The 19045-nt window shown below is 42.8% G+C and overlaps 1 protein-coding gene across 2 annotated transcripts; it reads right to left on the bottom strand.

Annotated features, from left to right (window-relative positions):
• Positions 1-993: 993 nt before the first annotated feature.
• On the bottom strand, positions 994-16909 carry map3k21 (mitogen-activated protein kinase kinase kinase 21). Of its 2 annotated transcripts, XM_020460370.2 has the most exons (11): positions 15192-16909; positions 9461-9641; positions 8707-8855; positions 8146-8321; positions 6092-6332; positions 5486-5602; positions 5180-5284; positions 4468-4618; positions 4272-4369; positions 3397-4161; positions 994-3271 (listed from the first exon to the last, which is right to left on the bottom strand). In XM_020460370.2, the coding sequence occupies exons 1-11, from the start codon at positions 15964-15966 to the stop codon at positions 2877-2879; spliced, it is 3153 nt and encodes a 1050-aa protein (XP_020315959.1). In that variant the 5' UTR covers positions 15967-16909; the 3' UTR covers positions 994-2876. The 2 variants fall into 2 exon arrangements, with proteins under 2 accessions (XP_020315959.1, XP_020315960.1); XM_020460371.2 differs by lacking the exon at positions 5180-5284 and having other exon boundaries at positions 15192-16908.
• Between the last annotated feature and the right edge of the window lie 2136 nt (positions 16910-19045).

The raw sequence follows: 19045 nt of genomic DNA, 5'->3' as shown, positions 1-19045 counted from the left end.
GTTTTGATAACAGTCACACATCTACACACAATACCCTATACAGAAATATCTGATTTACATAAGTATTCACACCCCTGACTTAATACATGTTAGAATCACCTTTGGCAGAGATTACATCTGTGAGTCTTTCTGGGTAAGTCTCTAAGAGCTTTTCACACCTGGATTGTACAATATTTGCACATTATTATTATTATTATTAAAACAATTCTTTGAGCTCTTGTCAAGTTGATTGTTGCTTGATGGTCATGTTCAAGTTTTGCCAAGCATACTCATAACATGATGCAGCCACCACCGTTTGAAAATATGAAGAGTGGTACTCAGCGATTGTTGGATTTTCCCCAAAATAATGCTTGGTATTCAGGACAAAGTTTAATTCCATTGCCACATTTTTTGCAGTTGGACTTTAGTGCCTTATTGCAAACAGGATGCATGTTTTGGATTATTATTCTTTTTCTGTACAGGCTTTCTTTTCACTTTGTCATTTAGGTTACTAATGTGGAGTAACTACAATGTTGATCCATCCTCAGTTTTTTCCTCACCAGCAATTTGAGTTAGGAAGGACGCCTGTATCTTTGTAGTGATTGTGTGTAATTAATAACTTCACCAATGCGCAAACAAATATTCAATGTCTGCTTTTACCCCTCTACCAATAGGTAACCTTCTTTGCGAGGCATTGGAAAACCTCTGGTCTTTGTGGTTGAATCTGTGTTTGAAATTCACTGCTCGACTGAGGGACCTTACAATTATCTGTATGTATGGGGTACAGAGATGAGGTAGTCATTCAAAAATCTTGTTAAATACTATTGCACACATGCAACTTATTTAGGCTTGCCCTAAAAGGGGTTGAATACTTGTTGAATCAAGATATTTCAGCTTTTCATATTTAATTCATTTCTAAACATTTCTAAAAAAAACATGGTATTGGGTGTAGGCCAGTGACACAATTTCAATTGAACCCATTTTAAATTGACTAAACATTTTTGAAAAAGTCAAGGGGTGTAAATAATTTCTGAAGGTATGTATTTAGATTTGTTTAGTATGGTCGTCTTGAGTTGATTTACATTTCCAGAAAGAACATGGGGGGTTTCTGAGGATTCATGCTGGTTGAAAGAGCTATCATGCTAATCAGCCATTCTTGAAGTGGTTCAAGTATAAAAGAAGGTTGAGGTCAACTGATGTATTACTTAAAGCCTGTGATTGTTAATATGGGGATAAAACAGCACTGGGATTCTGCGGTGTGAACAAAATGTGATAAAACAAGTTTCAAAAAAATAAATAACGAGATCTGTAAATGTCTGTCTCAATCTCTTGCACGGTTCTTCTCCCAAGCACAGCAAACACAAAGTATGAAAAAGAAAGCCTTATCAAAGTTGTTGTATTAATGGCAGGCATAACATGTCAGGATATAGCAAGGACCCCATAAATGATCTAGCTATGACAATGTGATCTCAAAGGCAGTGTTTCATTATTTTTTTTAAAATAAGATATTCTTCCAGTTGTACTAACTTCAACAGCTGACTGGAATGTTGATTTAAATAAGAGAAGTACTCAAGATTTAACAGTACTACAAAAGGAGATTAACTTTCAATATTTCTTGAAAACCGTATAAAACGGGACAAACAAAAATACTGTACGTTGGATATTTACAGGAAAGTTTTACATGTTGCTCGGTACTGATGACTTGCATGGGACTGAATATTTAGACGATAACAACTTGAATAGTTTAGGTGCATCAAAAAGGCGGTTCCTGTCAACAATCATTTTCATATTAACAAAAAGCTAAGGAATACTGCATCTGTTACTCAAACAAGTATTGGAATATGTTTTTTCAAAATGTCATTCCATCTTTAGGAGCAAAGGTGTGAAATCAATACTGTAATGATAACCATTCATACAGAATATACATTTATGATAAGCCAAATAAAACACCTTCATACTTTCCCCCCATCCAATCACCATTTCTTTGTTCTTCAAAATAGTGTTTGCACAGGAAGCTAGGTAGTCTAAGCCCCCATGTGAATTGGTTTCGAGCCAAATGGTCATATTCCACAAAAAACACAGCAGCGAATAATGCTGAATAGTCTGTACAGTAGTGGTACTGGTTCAGTTGTTTGTAACGCTTGTCTAGTCGTATAGTGGTAAGGTAGTGGCTGACCAGGCCTTGCTTAGTGTTTCAGTGTTGAGACTAGGATCTCCAGTGTTGTTGGTTGCACTGTTACTCTACATCTGTCAGTTGAGCCACATGTTGACTTCCAGACAGAAGTCAAAGATAAGCCAAAGACATTCAATATTACCTCTGACATTGGACAGAACTTGTCCTAAAATAAACACTGTGGCATCTATAAAATAGAATCGATGAACAAAATCAATAGAAAACAAAATAATAACCAACATTAAATCAAATTGGAGAAAAATATATTTATAGACAAAAGCAAATGAACATTGTTTGACATTTTGAAAGTACGCATCATTTCTAACTTGAGATGCCACGATCCAAACCAGTGTGTGTGCAGAAATGGCACCATTTTTGCAACAAAAAATGGAATGTGTTCAATCAACCTGATGCTATTGAAATATGTTTTTTTCCCCCAATATTAAATTACCAATCAAAATATGACAGATATAAATAAAAAGCACAGGTATCATCAAGCAGCAGTGGCCCACATTCAGGTTAAAAAGCACAGGTATCATCAAGCAGCAGTGGCCCACATTCAGGTTAAAAAGCACAGGTATCATCAAGCAGCAGTGGCCCACATTCAGGTTAAAAAAACATGAGGGCAGTGGAATGCCCTGGAATGTCAAATAAGAGTTGTTGATCCAACTCAAACGTTAAAGATTCTGCTCTGGTACCCTGGTAATAAGGCAGCTTATTTCTGCTATGACAAGAACTTTTTCTCTAGTTCGAAGACGGAGGGGCGACTGGGGCTGCTCTGAATTCGGCAGAGGGGCACGGTGCAGTCACGTTTCTGCCCCTCCGTGTCCATGTCAAGCAGAGAGCAGTCCATCTTGACCTCAGCGGAAGAGAGGACGATGTTGAGGCTCCTGGCGCTCTTCTCGCCAGAGTAGTGGCCCAGGGAGTAGCTCTTGTTTTGGCCCCTCAAGAGACCCCAGGAGTGGGGTTTGCCACGGAGGGACAAAGGCCGGGGTCTGGAAGCAACAGTCTCCCCACTGGCTGCTCTCTCAGGGGTCTCCTCCCTGTCAGACTTCTTCTGAGAGGTCGTGGTGGAAGATTGTCCCGACGAGGTCGTGTGACAGCCAGATGTACCATTAGCTGTGGAAATAAATTAACAGTCAGTTTCATTGCAACAGTTCTGGACGCAGTTGTACAGTGGTGTCACCTCACAGCATTAAACAACATTACTGCATTATACAGTCCTGACTGTCACTTTCACTCACTGTCCTGAACGACAGACGAGTTCTTAATTCGGAGGCTAGAGCCCATGCTCTGAGGCGGAGTCTGCTCTGGGGCTGCAGGCTGGGGGAGGGGCTCGACCTCAGCTTGAGTCCTGCTGCCCGGACCCTGTGGCTGGGAGCCGCTGTTGGGCTGTGCTCTGGGGTCTACCTCCTTCACAGGGATGGGCTCAGGCCCCTCCGCGTCCGACTGCAGGAGGCACTTGGTGGAGTTGCACTCTGAGATGGAGGACATGGAGATGAGGTTGACAGGGCCTTGGGAGCCCGCCGACAAGGATAAGGCTGCTTCCTCCTTGCGAGAGGAACGTCCACAAGGGGGGCTGGTGCTGCGGCGGAAGCGTGTGGCGCGCTGAAACAGACCCTCTTTCTTCTTCTTCTCCACGCTGGGCTGGGGCTCAGGGTCGTCTCCCGGTGGGGCCTTGAAAGTGTCACGCAGGTCGAAGCCCAGCCCCACCGAGGCAAGCATTGAGGCACAGACGTAGAGCACGGTATCTGTTCGGCGGCGAGCTGAGGCCCTCTTCAGACTGTTGGTGGGGGTGTGCTGGGGGGTGGTGCTGGTGGAGCTGGCGGAGGTGGTGCTGGGGTCCTCCAGGCCTTCCCCAGGGCAGCCTCCTGCCGTCCCCTCACCCCCCTGCTGCTGCTCATCCTTCCACAGAGGTAGATCGATGTAGACCTGATTAGGGAACTTCAGTTGCTTTGGTTTGCTGTTGTCCGAGCTATCTGGTGAGCATATCTCATCTTTATTGGTCCCTAAACATGAAGGACGAGGACAGAGACAAATGGTAATTGATAAGCTTTCGACAGGGACTAAGAAATGTTATTGTTGTATCTGATTATATTAGAAAACATATTTCTCTCACCTTGCTGCTCTGCAAACAATGCAGCCAATGGAACGGACTTCTGGGACTTCACCAGACTGGTGGACCAGGGGTTGTTTCCATCAGACAGTGGCCTCACTCTGCCAGGACAAGTCAGTTTCATCAAACAACCCACACAGACACCAGATGACAGAAGAAATACTGAACGGAGATGGAAAGAAACACTAATGTCCTGTACCTTTCAGCACAGTTTCCCCGCTCCTTGGTCTGAACGGAGCTCGGTCCCCACGTTCGCCCCTTCTTCTTAATCCCCTTCTTGACGTCATCAAACTCCTCTGGCTTGTAGATGGTGCTTCGTCCCCATGTCCTGTTGCTCTCGTCCAGAGTCACTGTGATGAAGGAGCGAACATCAGTCAACAACTGGCAGAGTACTCCAATGCCCCAGTGACAAATCTCTGTGAGAGTCCAGGCCAACAGCAGATATATTAGTCTTCAAACACCTGAGTAGCTAAGCAATTAGAGGACTGGATTATTTGAGAAGACAACCTCCACCGCAATAAGAAATATAATCCCTGCAGCTGAACACTGGTTAGGAAATCAAAAAGACCCAGTATTTTGATGTCAATATTTCAAGAACAGGTTGGGTTGCAAACAACAAAAAAACACCTTCTGTGATAAACATTACAGGTTATAAACAGCCTCTGACGCATCCCAACGTGTTCTTCATTTCAAAGCAAACCCATATTATTATTAGTAGTAGTAAAAACCCTGAAACACCCTGGGCTTTTCAGAGGAAAAATCAGCGATGATGATAGTCCATCAAGTTGTCTTAGTAGCCAGAAGCACACAGGCAGCAGCTGGTAGCCCGTTGTTAGAACTTTAGCAGTTGAGAAACACGATAGCCGGTGCACACACAGCGGCCACATCCCAACAATGCCACAGTTGCTTGCCTTTCTTCCTAAACCCAGTAGAGGGCTGGCACTCGCTGGTGATATCCACATCCTGGTGATACACATACATACTGCCCCTTCGAATACTGTCAATGCGGGCACACACTAGAGGGAGAAAACATTCACGCAGAACCACATCAGCATTTGGAGAGGGAAGCTTACCCAGTCATAACAGCTATGCCACAATGAAGCACACATAAAAATACTTTATTTGATAGTTACATTGTTTTGTTATGCATTTAACCCAGGTCTGTCGTGTTCCTGTGTTAATGCAGTATGTGGATTGATTGTCTAAGGTGCACTTACACTGGATGGCCCGGAGGCGGGGAATGAGTGTGGGGCTGCTGGGGGGGCTGGAGCTGTTCAGACTCCTCCTCTTGTCCATGGAGGGTGACGCCTGAACCGTGATCTTGTGCTGAAAATCTAGAAAACAGAGACACAGGCAAGGGTGGTTGGTCACTTGTTTAGCTTTTACCATTCGCGTAATCTCTAGTGGACAGACTACGCAACATAAATGGTATCGTAATGTCTGTCAAAAGACTGGGATGCGATGACTAACGAACAACAGTAGTTCCGGTGCTTTGGTTTTCCATCACGGGTTATTTTGAGATGATTTGGGTGAGGTGGGGCGGGATTTCAAGCTTTGATTTTAAGTGTAACACTTTTTTGGCTGAGAGTTTCCGTTTAGGGGGGTGGAGACTTTTTTAATCTCGTTAATATCTTACCTCATACATCTATGAGAAAGACAGAACCTAATTGAGCATTTGAACAAATAACGCAACATTTTTGTTCTGGGTGTCCGAGATTACCATTGGTGTAAAATTTGTTGAACTTTTTTTCTCAACTCGAAGATAACATTGACTTAAAGACAGACTATCTCAACAAGACAGAAAGACGGTCAGAAACACCCACCTGACGGTAGGCTGATGCGGTTGCCGTCCTTGAGTTTGAGGCGGCTGCGTTTGAACTTGCCCTTCCTCTTCTTGACGTTGGGCTTGTCCTTGTTGAGCTGGAAGATGAGGATGTTGAGTTCCCTCTCCAGCACGTTGATCTCCCGCTCCGCCAGCTGCTGCTCCCTCCTCTTCAGCAGCTCCTCGTGGGACTTCTGCTGCAGCGCCGCACGCGTCAGCTCCTCCTCACGCGAACGCAGCTCCTACAGGAAGGAAGGAACACATGTAGGAGGGTCACATGACAGACAACTCTGTATAATATAGTTTTTCCCCCTACATTTTTCATTCGGTGGGGTGCACGACTCGCCCAAAGTAACAAAATTATAAATTGAGACCAATCGAAGCCAAGGAGGAGGAGGGAGGGAGGGACAGCGATAGGCAGGTGTGCCCACCTCTGCAATACAATGATAGGGGAAACACTGGAAAATTATCCACATCGACAGGTTCTAGACAGGGCATTATTTCCTTATCCCTTCTATCATTTTTTCTAAAAATAATTCACAAATACCTTCCTTGTTTACAGATTTACCTTTGCAAATAACAAAGGTAAATCTGCAACATAGCAGTGATCAGTGCCCTGGAGCAGAGCCCTGAGTGAAGGAGAGCTCTTAAGAGAGGCTGGCCAGCACTCACAGGTTGTAAATCCCAACTGGCTTCATGGAGCTTTGCAGAGACCTTGTGGTGTGTGGGGAAGCGATGACATAGCCAAAGACCACAAGCTAAAGGGGGCCCCTCAGTTGCTGAGGCACAGCTACAGAGTGGTAGAGAGGCATTGGACTGCCTGGCTAAGAGGCTGCCAATGCTTGATTGTCAACTAGGTTGCAAATGAGTAGGGTTAACAAAATCTCCTCTACAGGGCAGCATTTGCATTTCATGTTCATGATTTTGTTTAGGTTCCTCTCATAAAACGGAATAATCCTTAATGAATTACTTCTGCAAAGCAGCTTTACAAACTCACTGAAGTGAAAATTAGATTTATGTTGTGTAACAACGTTGCAACTTGTAATGTTGAAAAACTATATAATCATTTGTGTTAAAAATAACTGAAACAATAGCCCTATATACGTCCGGCAAAAAACGTCACTGAAGTTTTAGAAGAAAGATGAACCTCATTATACCTACAGTAGGTTTAGACTTATGGTCCCTCAGAAATATAGATGGATAAGCATTTTAGATCATATGCAACCTTTAACAATGGAATGTAGAAACTCACACTGGAGGAACAATAACACACAAACACACACACAATTGTACCTCTGTACATTTCTTGTGGTCAAGTTTCAGTACAATAACTTGTTCTCCAATGTGCTTCTGTTACCTTTTAGGAGGTAATGAAATGAACCGGTGTCGTATGGGGAAATAACATGAAGAATTGACATGCTAGACAATCCCTGGGAGAGGTTTGACATATTTCGCAATTTGCCAAGTTTGCTGCTTAACAATTCAGCTGAATTTACATGAAAGCGCATTTGATACAGCAATTACAAATCCCATTTGATATAAGAGGAAGGACTAAGGGAAGCAGCTTGTCATATTAACAAGGGGAAATAGTTTAAACCATTAACACTAATACCTTATTTTGTTAGACAAGATTAGCTCGCTCCCAGAAATTAACCATTCAAATTATAGCATTTCCTTAACTACAGGTTTATTGCACAGCTGCCTTCCAACCGCTTCTAACCTTATACTTCTCAGTTTATACTTGAGCTATACACCTTACCTACTTAATGAAGCAACAAAGGATGAGTAAATTATAAAACAGGACAAATGTACTTAGTGAAAATTCTAAATACATTGCACAACATCTCGCACTGTTTCCCCGAGTGCCGACATAGTGCCTCTCACGATTCACATCACGGCATTATGTTTGAGATTACATGCCCCTACACTGATCAAATGAACGAAGGCATATGGGGAGGGATGTGACACTTTATGTTATTACAGATTCATGGTGTTAATTTGACCTACATTGTCACAGCAACAAAAGAGTGATCAAATAAACTCCTAAACCTGTACCTTCTCCTTTGTCCTGAGCTCGTCAAACATCTCCTGGATCTCCACCCTCCAGTCCTCCTGCATGGAGTGGAAGGAGTCTTGGGGCATAGTGGCCATCACCGCCTCCTCTATGGCTGTCAGCTGCTCCAGGATAGAGGCAAACGACGGCCGGATGTGGGGGTCCTGCTCCCAGCACTCTGAGATAAACAACAATGTGGAACCAAGATTGGGATCAATGTTCTGGAACTAAATCAATACCAATATCTAGTTGTGTGATGTAATTATTATAATTATTTTGAAGTATCTTTGATTTAATGTCACATACACCATATAGGTGCAGTAAAATGGGTTGTTTTACAGGGTCAGACATAGTAGTACGGCACCCTGGAGCAAATTAGGTTTAAGTGCCTTGCTCAAGGGCCCATCTGCAGATTTTTCACCAGTGTCGGTTTGGGTATTTGAACCAGCGACCAAATACACACACAAATGTCCTGGAATGAGAATGTATTATCCTACAAATGTACTTCAGGCAACATGAGTTCTTCAAAAATGGGAACAGATGGTCGGACTTGGTGAGAGCACCTTCCATGAGCTTGGCGAAGGGTTCTGGGCAGGTGGATGGAATAGGGAGGGTTAACTTGTTGACAGCCACACCATAGGCCACAGCCAGACCATCAATCCCACGGTAAGGTACCTCTCCTGTCAGCAACTCCCATAACAGGACCCCATAACTAGTAGAGAGAACACAGATACAGTGAGCACAATGTCCTAATATTATAACACTATTTTAACACTCAAATTCACATTGCCTAAACCTTTCTTGTTGTGCTTAAATCTGCTGTTTAGAGGAACTTGTTCTTGAATAATGGACATGTTGAATACTAAATAATGGCAGTAAAATGTATTTTACCTGTACAGTGCAAACACAAATGATCCTGTTGAGATTAAGCACCAAGCCTACAGTAATCATCATTCATGAAATTAATGTTAGCTCCTGATGTATATAAAAATACATTTGATTTGTTATTTTGTTTAAACCAAAACTGTTTTATCAGATAACTTTCTGTACATTCTGTACTACTACTATGTGCAGTATAGCCTACAGTGGCCCTGAACACCCTCCACCTAAAACCCCAAACAGCAAGCAATGCAGGTGTAGAAACACGGGAGAGCACTTATCAGAAATAGGCCGGGACAAATGTTTCTAAATGTCTTAAAATTAAAGGAGTATCATGGTGCCACCTTTCCAAATCATCATTTCCTAAAAACCCTATTGATTCCAGTCTGACTGTGTTTGGAACAGAGAGTAGAAGGAGCGTGCTGTTATTTTTTTTACCTCCAGACATCGCTGCCTTTGGAGAAGAGGGAGGACTTGATGACTTCGGGGGCCATCCATGAGTACGTGCCAGCAGCACTCATCTTGGTGGTGTTGTGCCACTCTCTGGCTAGGCCAAAGTCTGTGATCTTCAAAGTCTTCCTTCCAATGTCATCGTTCTCTATTTTTTCAAGCAACAAAACTAGGTAAAAAGTAGAGGACAGAGGAGAGGGTTGGTTTGGCGACACACAATGGGATATCTTCTAGGTGTAAAAACAAATGTAAAAAATCTGCTTTTTCATGGGTCGTGTGTTCGGCTTTTTCAAGATGACAGCATTATAATAGATCTGTCCCCAGGTCTTAAACATTCTTTATACTGATACATACAGAACCTGTCTGTAAGGCAAAACCGAACACACCACCCTTTAACTGAATGAATAGGCTAGAAACAGTATGAAGTGTTCTCAGAGGACTGCAGTTTTTGCTTTATTTAAAGACGAATATAAAGCACTTCAAGCGATTCAAACAATATAAATATGCAGTGAAACCCGATTACTACTCCTCTAATTTAGAAGACATTCTTCCTCATGGACATATAGACAATATGGATATCACATACTGTACCCAAACTATAGGCCTAGCTAAAGAAGGGAGGCCATTGTTTACTTTGGCAGGTGTGCCACCCTCTACTTATTAAGAACCTATTAACATTGGCATTCACCCCAGGTTTGGACACCTGTTGATTAAAGAGAATGTGTAACAGTCTCTAAGACTGGGGGTGGTTGCCTGAAAGTCAGATATCAGCTCATTCTGTCCTTGACTCCTCCATATCAATACCATATCCAACTTGGCCAAGCTAACAAAACACCATTATCTAAAAACTACAACACATATTTAATTTTACAAGGGAACACTTTTAACTTTCCCATGCCCGGAATGTTAATAATAATCTACTCCAGAATAGAGCATAAAGTAGATAAGGACAGCCAGAAGAGACCTTGACTCTACTGCCAGCTCACAGTCACTGACTTGCCAAATGAGAGGGTGACAAAGCACACAACATAGGCTACATCTGGGGGGTAATGTAACAAAATCACAGTGGACAAGGATAGCAACAATATTGTGGAGAGCTATGGCAGTGTAAGATTATTTTTGTCCTTATTTGTGTGTTATTTGTAGAAAATAAATATACTGTAACTGACATAGCAACAACCTTCATTTAGATTTAAATATGTTCCTTAGAGTGGCACAATATTCAAGTAGGCTTATAGGAAGAAACTAGACCTATTCCTAAATGTGAACTTTGGCATTCCATTTCAAAACAGGTTTTTCTGGCTTAATGAGAGCCTATAAAATACAGCGGTTTCATCTCATTGTTCATGATTCTATAAATTCTGATTAGGCTAGTTACCCGACATAAAACTCTATATTTTTCCCGAACAGGATACAGAAAAGTGGTATGTTCATTGATAACAGACTCCCTGATGACATGATATACTAATGCTAACCTTACCCTGAATGCTGGTCCAAACCTCTGAATACAAGTCAGGTTGACATAGGCTGTATTTCAGTGAGCACATTTCAGGCCTTTAAAGGAGTTTCCTCAGATGTGGATGTCGGAACCTGAGCTCTGCCATAGTAATTAACATGATTCAGTAGCAGGGAGGGGAGCAAACCACAGCCTAAAGGACTAGACCATCTTTAAAAACCAATTTGTTGAGTATTTCTAACATAGACTAGACCTATAGTTGGTCTATTTGGCCATAGGCCTGGGTGGCACTGAGAACAATGTCTTTCCCCCTGTTCTTTTTCAGACCATTTCCCTTGTGTTTCTACCACACTATATAAACAAAAGAGTTAGCCTTAAAAAGGTACCAGCTGAAGGTGATCATTTGTAGACAGAACACTGGGTTGAGTCAGTCAGGTTTTCTCCAGCTGTTGGGCTATTCAAGATGCCGGATAATAGGCAGTTCTTTGGTGGCAATAATAAAAAATACTCAAAGCTTTTCCAGTTCTCCTTTCAGAAAAAAACTACAGTAAGCGAACTACTCATTATTGTGGTTAATTGCAGGGAAGTAAAAAAAAAAAAGTTTCCTTGCAATCTATAGTAATGCTTAGCTTACTTAAGCCCCTCCTCTGTAAGGGCATATATATTTACAGTAACAATTTTATAGGTTAGGGTGTAAACTTGAGCGCTAGACGCAAAAATAGCCATGACTTGGATACACAAAATAACACTGTGTGCACTCCAACAGGGCACTATTGTTACCTCCATTCTGGAGCGAGATTCTTGACATTCTTTAACCTTTGCATCTCTGTGCCCGAAACTACAAAATTAAAGTGTTATGAGGGCTGGCAAGAGGCCAAGTTTCAGTGTGCTCTGCACTGCCTGCCAATGAACATTGCGTCCATCTACAGTACCTCTCTACTCTCCAGCTCCAATCAGCAAGAAGGAATAACCTCTTGTAAAAAAATTTTTTTTAAGAATTTAAAAGTTGCAGCTGTTGTGGAGATTAAATATAATGAAATTAAGCCTTTCAGACCCGGGAGTCTGGGCATTCTTGTGGCTGCTGTCACCTAGCAACTAGTGCTTGACCACTCCATTGTGCAAACTTATGTTAAGCTTTTGCCCCTCATTAGCGGCATTCCTCCTTCGACCGAGGTATTAAAAGATTAAGACACACAAAGACACACAATTTCACTGACTTTTTGATAATCCCTTAAAATAATCATTGATCAAATCAGTGTGTAGTACTACACCAAGTAAATTGTGGGTTGATCAGTTCTGAAGGTTGAAGGTAGTTGGGTCGTGAAAGTTTGTGCACTGCATTTTGCCTCATCTTACAACACATGCTCAAGACAAACATTCACAACAATATCCGACAGATGAATTGCCCTATGGGCTCCCTTATTTGTGGCTGGTGTCCTAAGTAACTGGTTTAAACAGAAAGTATATAGTTCCCAGTGAGGGTCAGTGGGTAAATTTAGTGAGCCCCTTAAACAAACACATTTCCCCCCAATTAAATTCAGCAAGCTACCAGTGCTGTCTGTCACAATAATGTGGAAAGATACACATACTAACTTGTGTTAGCAGTGCAGTGCTGCTTGGGCGTGGGGTGTGAGCCAGTGTCTATTGTCCATTTAACATGTGCTACCCGAATAGCTGTTCAATAGAAGAGGTTGGGTTTGCCCACACCCCCACATCTGACAGTACTATGTAGACACGTGTAGGATTCCCCGGTGAAAACAAAAATACAGCAAAATGAATTGACGAACAAGGTTCACCTTCTGAGAAATCTGAACCTGATAAGACAAGCCACTATCGGTATACCGCAGAACGGACACTGTGCCAGAATCATGTTTCACACAACACAGCGGTGATGTCTCACTCTGAAGTACATAGACACAGTCATAGTAAACTCAAAAATGTTCATGCATTATTTAGAGGGACGACTCAGAGGCCTCAAAAGCCCCACCAAGGTTTGAGTCTAAATATTCTCACCAACTGAAAAACATGCCTAAAACCCAACTGTAGCAAGGGTCAGTTCTAGAATCTTCATGTTTTCTAGTGGCTCAGTTTGGGTTGGTTCTTGCAACACCAGGATTGTGGGTTTGATTTTCACATGGGCCATATAAGCCTAATATGAGAGGCTTAGGGAAATGACCATATTATCATTACAGTTGTGAGCTCCAACATTATAACAGCACTCATGTAATTTAGGAGCACATACACTGATGACATGGTTTGAAGTTGAGTGTTTAGTAAATCAGGGGCTTAATTTGAGACAATATTTCTGGGGTGTTGGGGTTAGGGACCCCAGCTGAGCAAACGTTGATCTTACTTCACATCCTCTCAAGGGTCCCCCCCCTGCATACAAAGATCCTTCTTTAGGGCCCTGCCTGGTTCTCACATGCACTGAAGAGGATCTGGGATTCTGAGGATCAGCCACATGCCTAACAGAACGACAAGCAGATGGAGAGCTCTCAGCTGCTTGTACAGGCCTCTGAAGTTCATAGGGGTGACCGAAAAGGACAGTTGGGAGAGGGAAAGTTGCCTGTGTACTGTGGAAATTAATGGAATGCGGAGATGTTGCAATTTCATAGCAGCAATGATTCTGCACTTCCCAAAGGCAGACTGACGTATTTGGGTCAGAATGTAAAACATTACTGCTTTGGCCAACTTAAATTAAATCTGTAATATGTAACTTTTTGGGCAACCTGACCAAATTAGCATAGACATGTGTTATAGATCTGTCATTCGCAATGAAAGCAAGTCTAAGAAGGGGTAAATCTGTTCTATGTGCACTATTTCTATGCTTCCAGTTAAGTTTCGTATTTGCGTCTTAATTTTGGTTTTGTACACCAGCTTCCCAGCTGAAAATACAATAGTTTTGTTTAGTGAAAAGATATTGCACAGCGGTTTAGAAGGTAAGATGATTCTCTACACTTGCTTGTTTTGTAACAAACTGAAATTAGGCAAACTATTATAATTTTAGCAACCCGGAAATGGCGGGGCGATTTCTGCATTTTGCACCTTTAACTTAATGTATTGTCATAGAGTTTCCGTTCAATTATGTCACGCAATATGGGACAGATACTGTACCAATACTTTTGGGGCTCACATTTTGTGTCGGCTCTGTTCTTGGGATTTTAAATGATACAATGACGATGGAGGTTAACATGCAGATTGTCAGCTTTCATTTTATGGTATTTACAACCATATTGGGTGAACACGTCTACATTCATATGGAAGCTACCATGATTACAGATAGTCCTGAATCAATCGTGAATAATAATATATACTCAAAACATGCTAATGTCTCACCATTAAAATATCAGGGGAGGTGAGCATTTTGGGCGGGGGGGGTATGATATTTGTGTAAATTTCAAGCTCATCATTATTCACGATTCATTCAGGACTATCCATAATCATGGTAGCATACACATTAATGTAGTGCTTAAAAATATACTATTTTCTTATTTACAATAAAAGTGACTCTAAAATTACAATACATTACTTACCATTCATTGCTATTGGGCACAAAATAATCTGAAACAACCAAACAGTTTGTCAAGTCACAAGCTTGATGCAATCATTGCCTGCTATTAATGTGGTCTCAAATACTGAACGTTTGACTACTTTAATACACGTAAGTAAAATTTGACCCAATACTTTTAGTCCTCTAAAATGGGGGGGGACAATGTTCAAAAAGTGCTATAATTTATAAACGGTTCACCCGATATGGATGAAAAAACCCTCAAATTAAAGCTGATTGTCTGCACTTTGACATCATTGTAATTGTACAATTTCAAATCTAAAGTGGGATTAGCATAAGAGGGTTTCAGAGAGTTTGTGTGATAGTTTGAACAGTCATGGCGGAGAAGACCTTGCTCTGGGTTCCACAAATCATTACTTCAAATGCCAACCCTCAACTCTCAGTTGCAGGCCTATCTACAACGTTCATGCAGTGTCACCTGAAGTTTAAGTACAGCAGCTGAGCTAACATTACAATAGCATTCTAGGTAGCTTTCCTAATCAGACAATGTGCAAAACCCAACATTTCTTGGTGCTAGGAGATATGTTTGTCAGTTTTACAATGATAGTAAAAGTGTATTCATGAGCTTTAGGGTAATGTTTTAGTTGGTAGAGGAGATTGTTGACCATTCCTATGGCCATGCTCAAATTCTCATCTGTTCTGAAAAGTGATGGATGGTTATTTTGAGCAGATGGTAATATTGATATGTTGCTTACTGTTGCAGGATTTCAGGTCACGGTGAATAATGGGCACAACAGCCTCCTCGTGTAAGTAGTGCATGCCCCTGGCGATTTGAACAGCCCAGTTGACAAGAATGTGTGGGGGTATCCTGCGGCCTGTCAAAGCCCGGTTAAGAGTCCCTCCACGAGCATATTCCATCACCAAGCAAAGGTTCGGCTCCTCAAGACAGACACCTTCAAGTTTTATTATATTGGGATGTTGTAGCATGGAGAAGAGCTTGGCCTCTTGTTTAACACCATCCGAAGTTGCAGTAATGTCTTCGTCAGGATCCTGTCGGGCTGCCTTTACAGCAACCTCTTGGTCCTTCCATGCCCCTCGGTAAACTTTACCGAATCCCCCGACACCAATTATTTCCTCTAAAACGAGTTCACTAAAATCTATTTGCACGGGAGTACTCGGACGCTCCCGCACCCCTACAGTGCTACCGTCGGGAAGTCTGTAAATTGCAGGTTGATAAGTAACATAATTCGCAGGGAAAATCCCAACTCGGTGGTTAATTTTACCCGTCCACCATCCTTCATCTCCCGAGATCGCAGCATCCTTCGAGAGGACCTCAACCACGTCCCCCCGCCGCAGACTAAGTTCGTCTTCTCCAGTACTTCCATAGTCAAACACAGCCGTCCACAGCGACCGGGAAAGAGGAGCAGAATGAGCCCAAGCTCTTGCGTTGGGGGAATCTGTCCAGTCATGCTCTCCAGTGTCTTTCGGTCGCCCCTCACCGTTTGGGAAACCAGCCTTGGAAACATCCATTTCTCAGTGTCTGTAGCAGAACCATAGGGTGCAAAGCTGCTGCAAAATCAAACGACCTCTACACTCATTGGAATGCTCGTGAATCGTTCAGAACGATTTCACAAATGGTCAAGACGGTCCCAACATGGTATTCCAATGTCCTGGTAAGACACGTTTGCCACTTTCCTCCACGTCGCCACTCTGGTCAAGTTTATTTGTGGATCAACTTCTGAAACGTAACTATTCATTAAGTTAGCTAGTAACGTTACCTAGTTAGAGTGCTAAGACTAGCTAGCTAGTCACCTATAAAGTTATGCTAGTTTTAAGGAACAGGGCACATTTATGTAGCTAGCTACTTATCAGGGTGTACGTGGACGTTGACCCAGTTCCACTACGGACAGTGAAAAATAACCCCCAATTACTGCTAGCTAGCTTAGTAACTCGAAAAAAACCACACCAACAGTAGATGTGCTAAAGTTAGCTCCTGAATTATCTAGCAGGCTATGAAGTTTAAGTGCCAAAATAGTAACGTTACCTGCACATTCAGTCGAAATAAACTTGGGTTTAACACCAGAAACATACGCAAACAGTAGTAGCTATATCATTGTTGGTAGCCGAGCTACGTTTTCATCTAACTTTTAGCTGGCAAGTTTAGCTAACGTTAGTTTAATCGCTCTCCAAACCTTTAGTTAGCTAGCCCATTCGTTACGCTAGCTAGCTTAGGTCGTCAGCCCATTGACACTTTAAAAAGTTTGAATATAAATGCAGCTAATGTCTTGTCAGTATGAATCCTCGTGTAGCCAACAATACGAAGTTTTGTTGCGTTTTAATGATTCGCTAGGATCCGAAAGATAACCAAACGTTCCATCAACTTTCCTCAGGACAATCTGCACGGCCCCCGATATCGCTCTTACTACACACACTGGGCTGCCTGAGCAGCGGGCTGGTCCTGTTGGGAAGTTTTCTCGCTCGCTCCAGCCTAGCTCTTGAACACGCAGATTGGTGGATTTCCCCTCACGTGACATGAATGTCTCTACAGGAAAACAAGGGGAGGAGCCTCCGTGTGCAGAAGAGTGCGCGCAGTGATGGCATATTATGCCATATTATTGATGACAGCAGTAATAATGAATTACATTGCTGCCATGTGTAAAACCATTATCTCATGAGCACCAACACGACAATCACAACTTCAACCAAACAGATATAACTGTTGATTAATTATACATAAACTAGCCTACATTCATTTTGTCTATAAGTTAGGCATATCATTTTTATTTTATTTTATTTCACCTTTATTTAACCAGGTAGGCTAGTTGAGAACAAGTTCTCATTTGCAACTGCGACCTGGCCAAGATAAAGCATAGCAGTGTGAGCATACAACAAAGAGTTACACATGGAGTAAACAATTAACAAGTCAATAACACAGTAGAAAACAAAGGGGGGGGGGTCTATATACAATGTGTGCAAAAGGCATGAGGAGGTAGGCAAATAATTAAAATTTTGCAGATTAACACTGGAGTGATAAATGATCAGATGGTCATGTACAGGTAGAGATATTGGTGTGCAGAAGAGCAGAAAAGTAAATAAATAAAAACAGTATGGGGATGAGGTAGGTGAAAAGGGTGGGCTATTTACCAATAGACTATGTACAGCTGCAGCGATCGGTTAGCTGCTCAGATAGCTGATGTTTGAAGTTGGTGAGGGAGATAAAAGTCTCCAACTTCAGCGATTTTTGCAATTCGTTCCAGTCACAGGCAGCAGAGTACTGGAACGAAAGGCGGCCAAATGAGGTGTTGGCTTTAGGGATGATCAGTGAGATACACCTGCTGGAGCGCGTGCTACGGATGGGTGTTGCCATCGTGACCAGTGAGCTGAGATAAGGCGGAGCTTTACCTAGCATGGACTTGTAGATGACCTGGAGCCAGTGGGTCTGGCGACGAATATGTAGCGAGGGCCAGCCGACTAGAGCATACAAGTCGCAGTGGTGGGTGGTATAAGGTGCTTTAGTGACAAAACGGATGGCACTGTGATAGACTGCATCCAGTTTGCTGAGTAGAGTGTTGGAAGCCATTTTGTAGATGACATCGCCGAAGTCGAGGATCGGTAGGATAGTCAGTTTTACTAGGGTAAGCTTGGCGGCGTGAGTGAAGGAGGCTTTGTTGCGGAATAGAAAGCCGACTCTTGATTTGATTTTGGATTGGAGATGTTTGATATGAGTCTGGAAGGAGAGTTTGCAGTCTAGCCAGACACCTAGGTACTTATAGACGTCCACATATTCTAGGTCGGAACCATCCAGGGTGGTGATGCTAGTCGGGCATGCAGGTGCAGGCAGCGACCGGTTGAAAAGCATGCATTTGGTTTTACTAGCGTTTAAGAGCAGTTGGAGGCCACGGAAGGAGTGTTGTATGGCATTGAAGCTTGTTTGGAGGTTAGATAGCACAGTGTCCAAAGACGGGCCGAAAGTATATAGAATGGTGTCGTCTGCGTAGAGGTGGATCAGGGAATCGCCCGCAGCAAGAGCAACATCATTGATATACACAGAGAAAAGAGTCGGCCCGAGAATTGAACCCTGTGGCACCCCCATAGAGACTGCCAGAGGACCGGACAGCATGCCCTCCGATTTGACACACTGAACTCTGTCTGCAAAGTAATTGGTGAACCAGGCAAGGCAGTCATCCGAAAAACCGAGGCTACTGAGTCTGCCGATAAGAATATGGTGATTGACAGAGTCGAAAGCCTTGGCAAGGTCGATGAAGACGGCTGCACAGTACTGTCTTTTATCGATGGCGGTTATGATATCGTTTAGTACCTTGAGTGTGGCTGAGGTGCACCCATGACCGGCTCGGAAACCAGATTGCACAGCGGAGAAGGTACGGTGGGATTCGAGATGGTCAGTGACCTGTGTGTCGACTTGGCCTTCGAAGACCTTAGATAGGCAGGGCAGGATGAATATAGGTCTGTAACAGTTTGGGTCCAGGGTGTCTCCCCCTTTGAAGAGTAGGATGACTGCGGCAGCTTTCCAATCCTTGGGGATCTCAGACGAGATGAAAGAGAGGTTGAACAGGCTGGTAATAGGGGTTGCGACAATGGTGGCAGATAG

The sequence above is a fragment of the Oncorhynchus kisutch genome, linkage group LG25, assembly GCF_002021735.2.
Source record: "Oncorhynchus kisutch isolate 150728-3 linkage group LG25, Okis_V2, whole genome shotgun sequence".
Lineage (NCBI taxonomy): Eukaryota > Metazoa > Chordata > Actinopteri > Salmoniformes > Salmonidae > Oncorhynchus > Oncorhynchus kisutch.
The sequence above is the reverse complement of the archived record's forward strand: the minus strand, read 5'-3'. Positions and strand labels throughout refer to the sequence as shown.

Bases quoted from the DNA above. Each gene is read 5' to 3' on its own strand.
- map3k21 (XM_020460370.2), bottom strand. From the start codon at position 15,966: ATGGATGTTTCCAAGGCTGGTTTCCCAAACGGTGAGGGGCGACCGAAA. The intron at 5,603-6,091 runs GTGGGTGTTTCT...TCTGTTTTCTAG, and splicing joins CCGCATCAGCCTACCGTCAG to ATTTTCAGCACAAGATCACG. The intron at 3,272-3,396 runs GTGAGTGAAAGT...TTATTTCCACAG, and splicing joins CTCGTCTGTCGTTCAGGACA to CTAATGGTACATCTGGCTGT.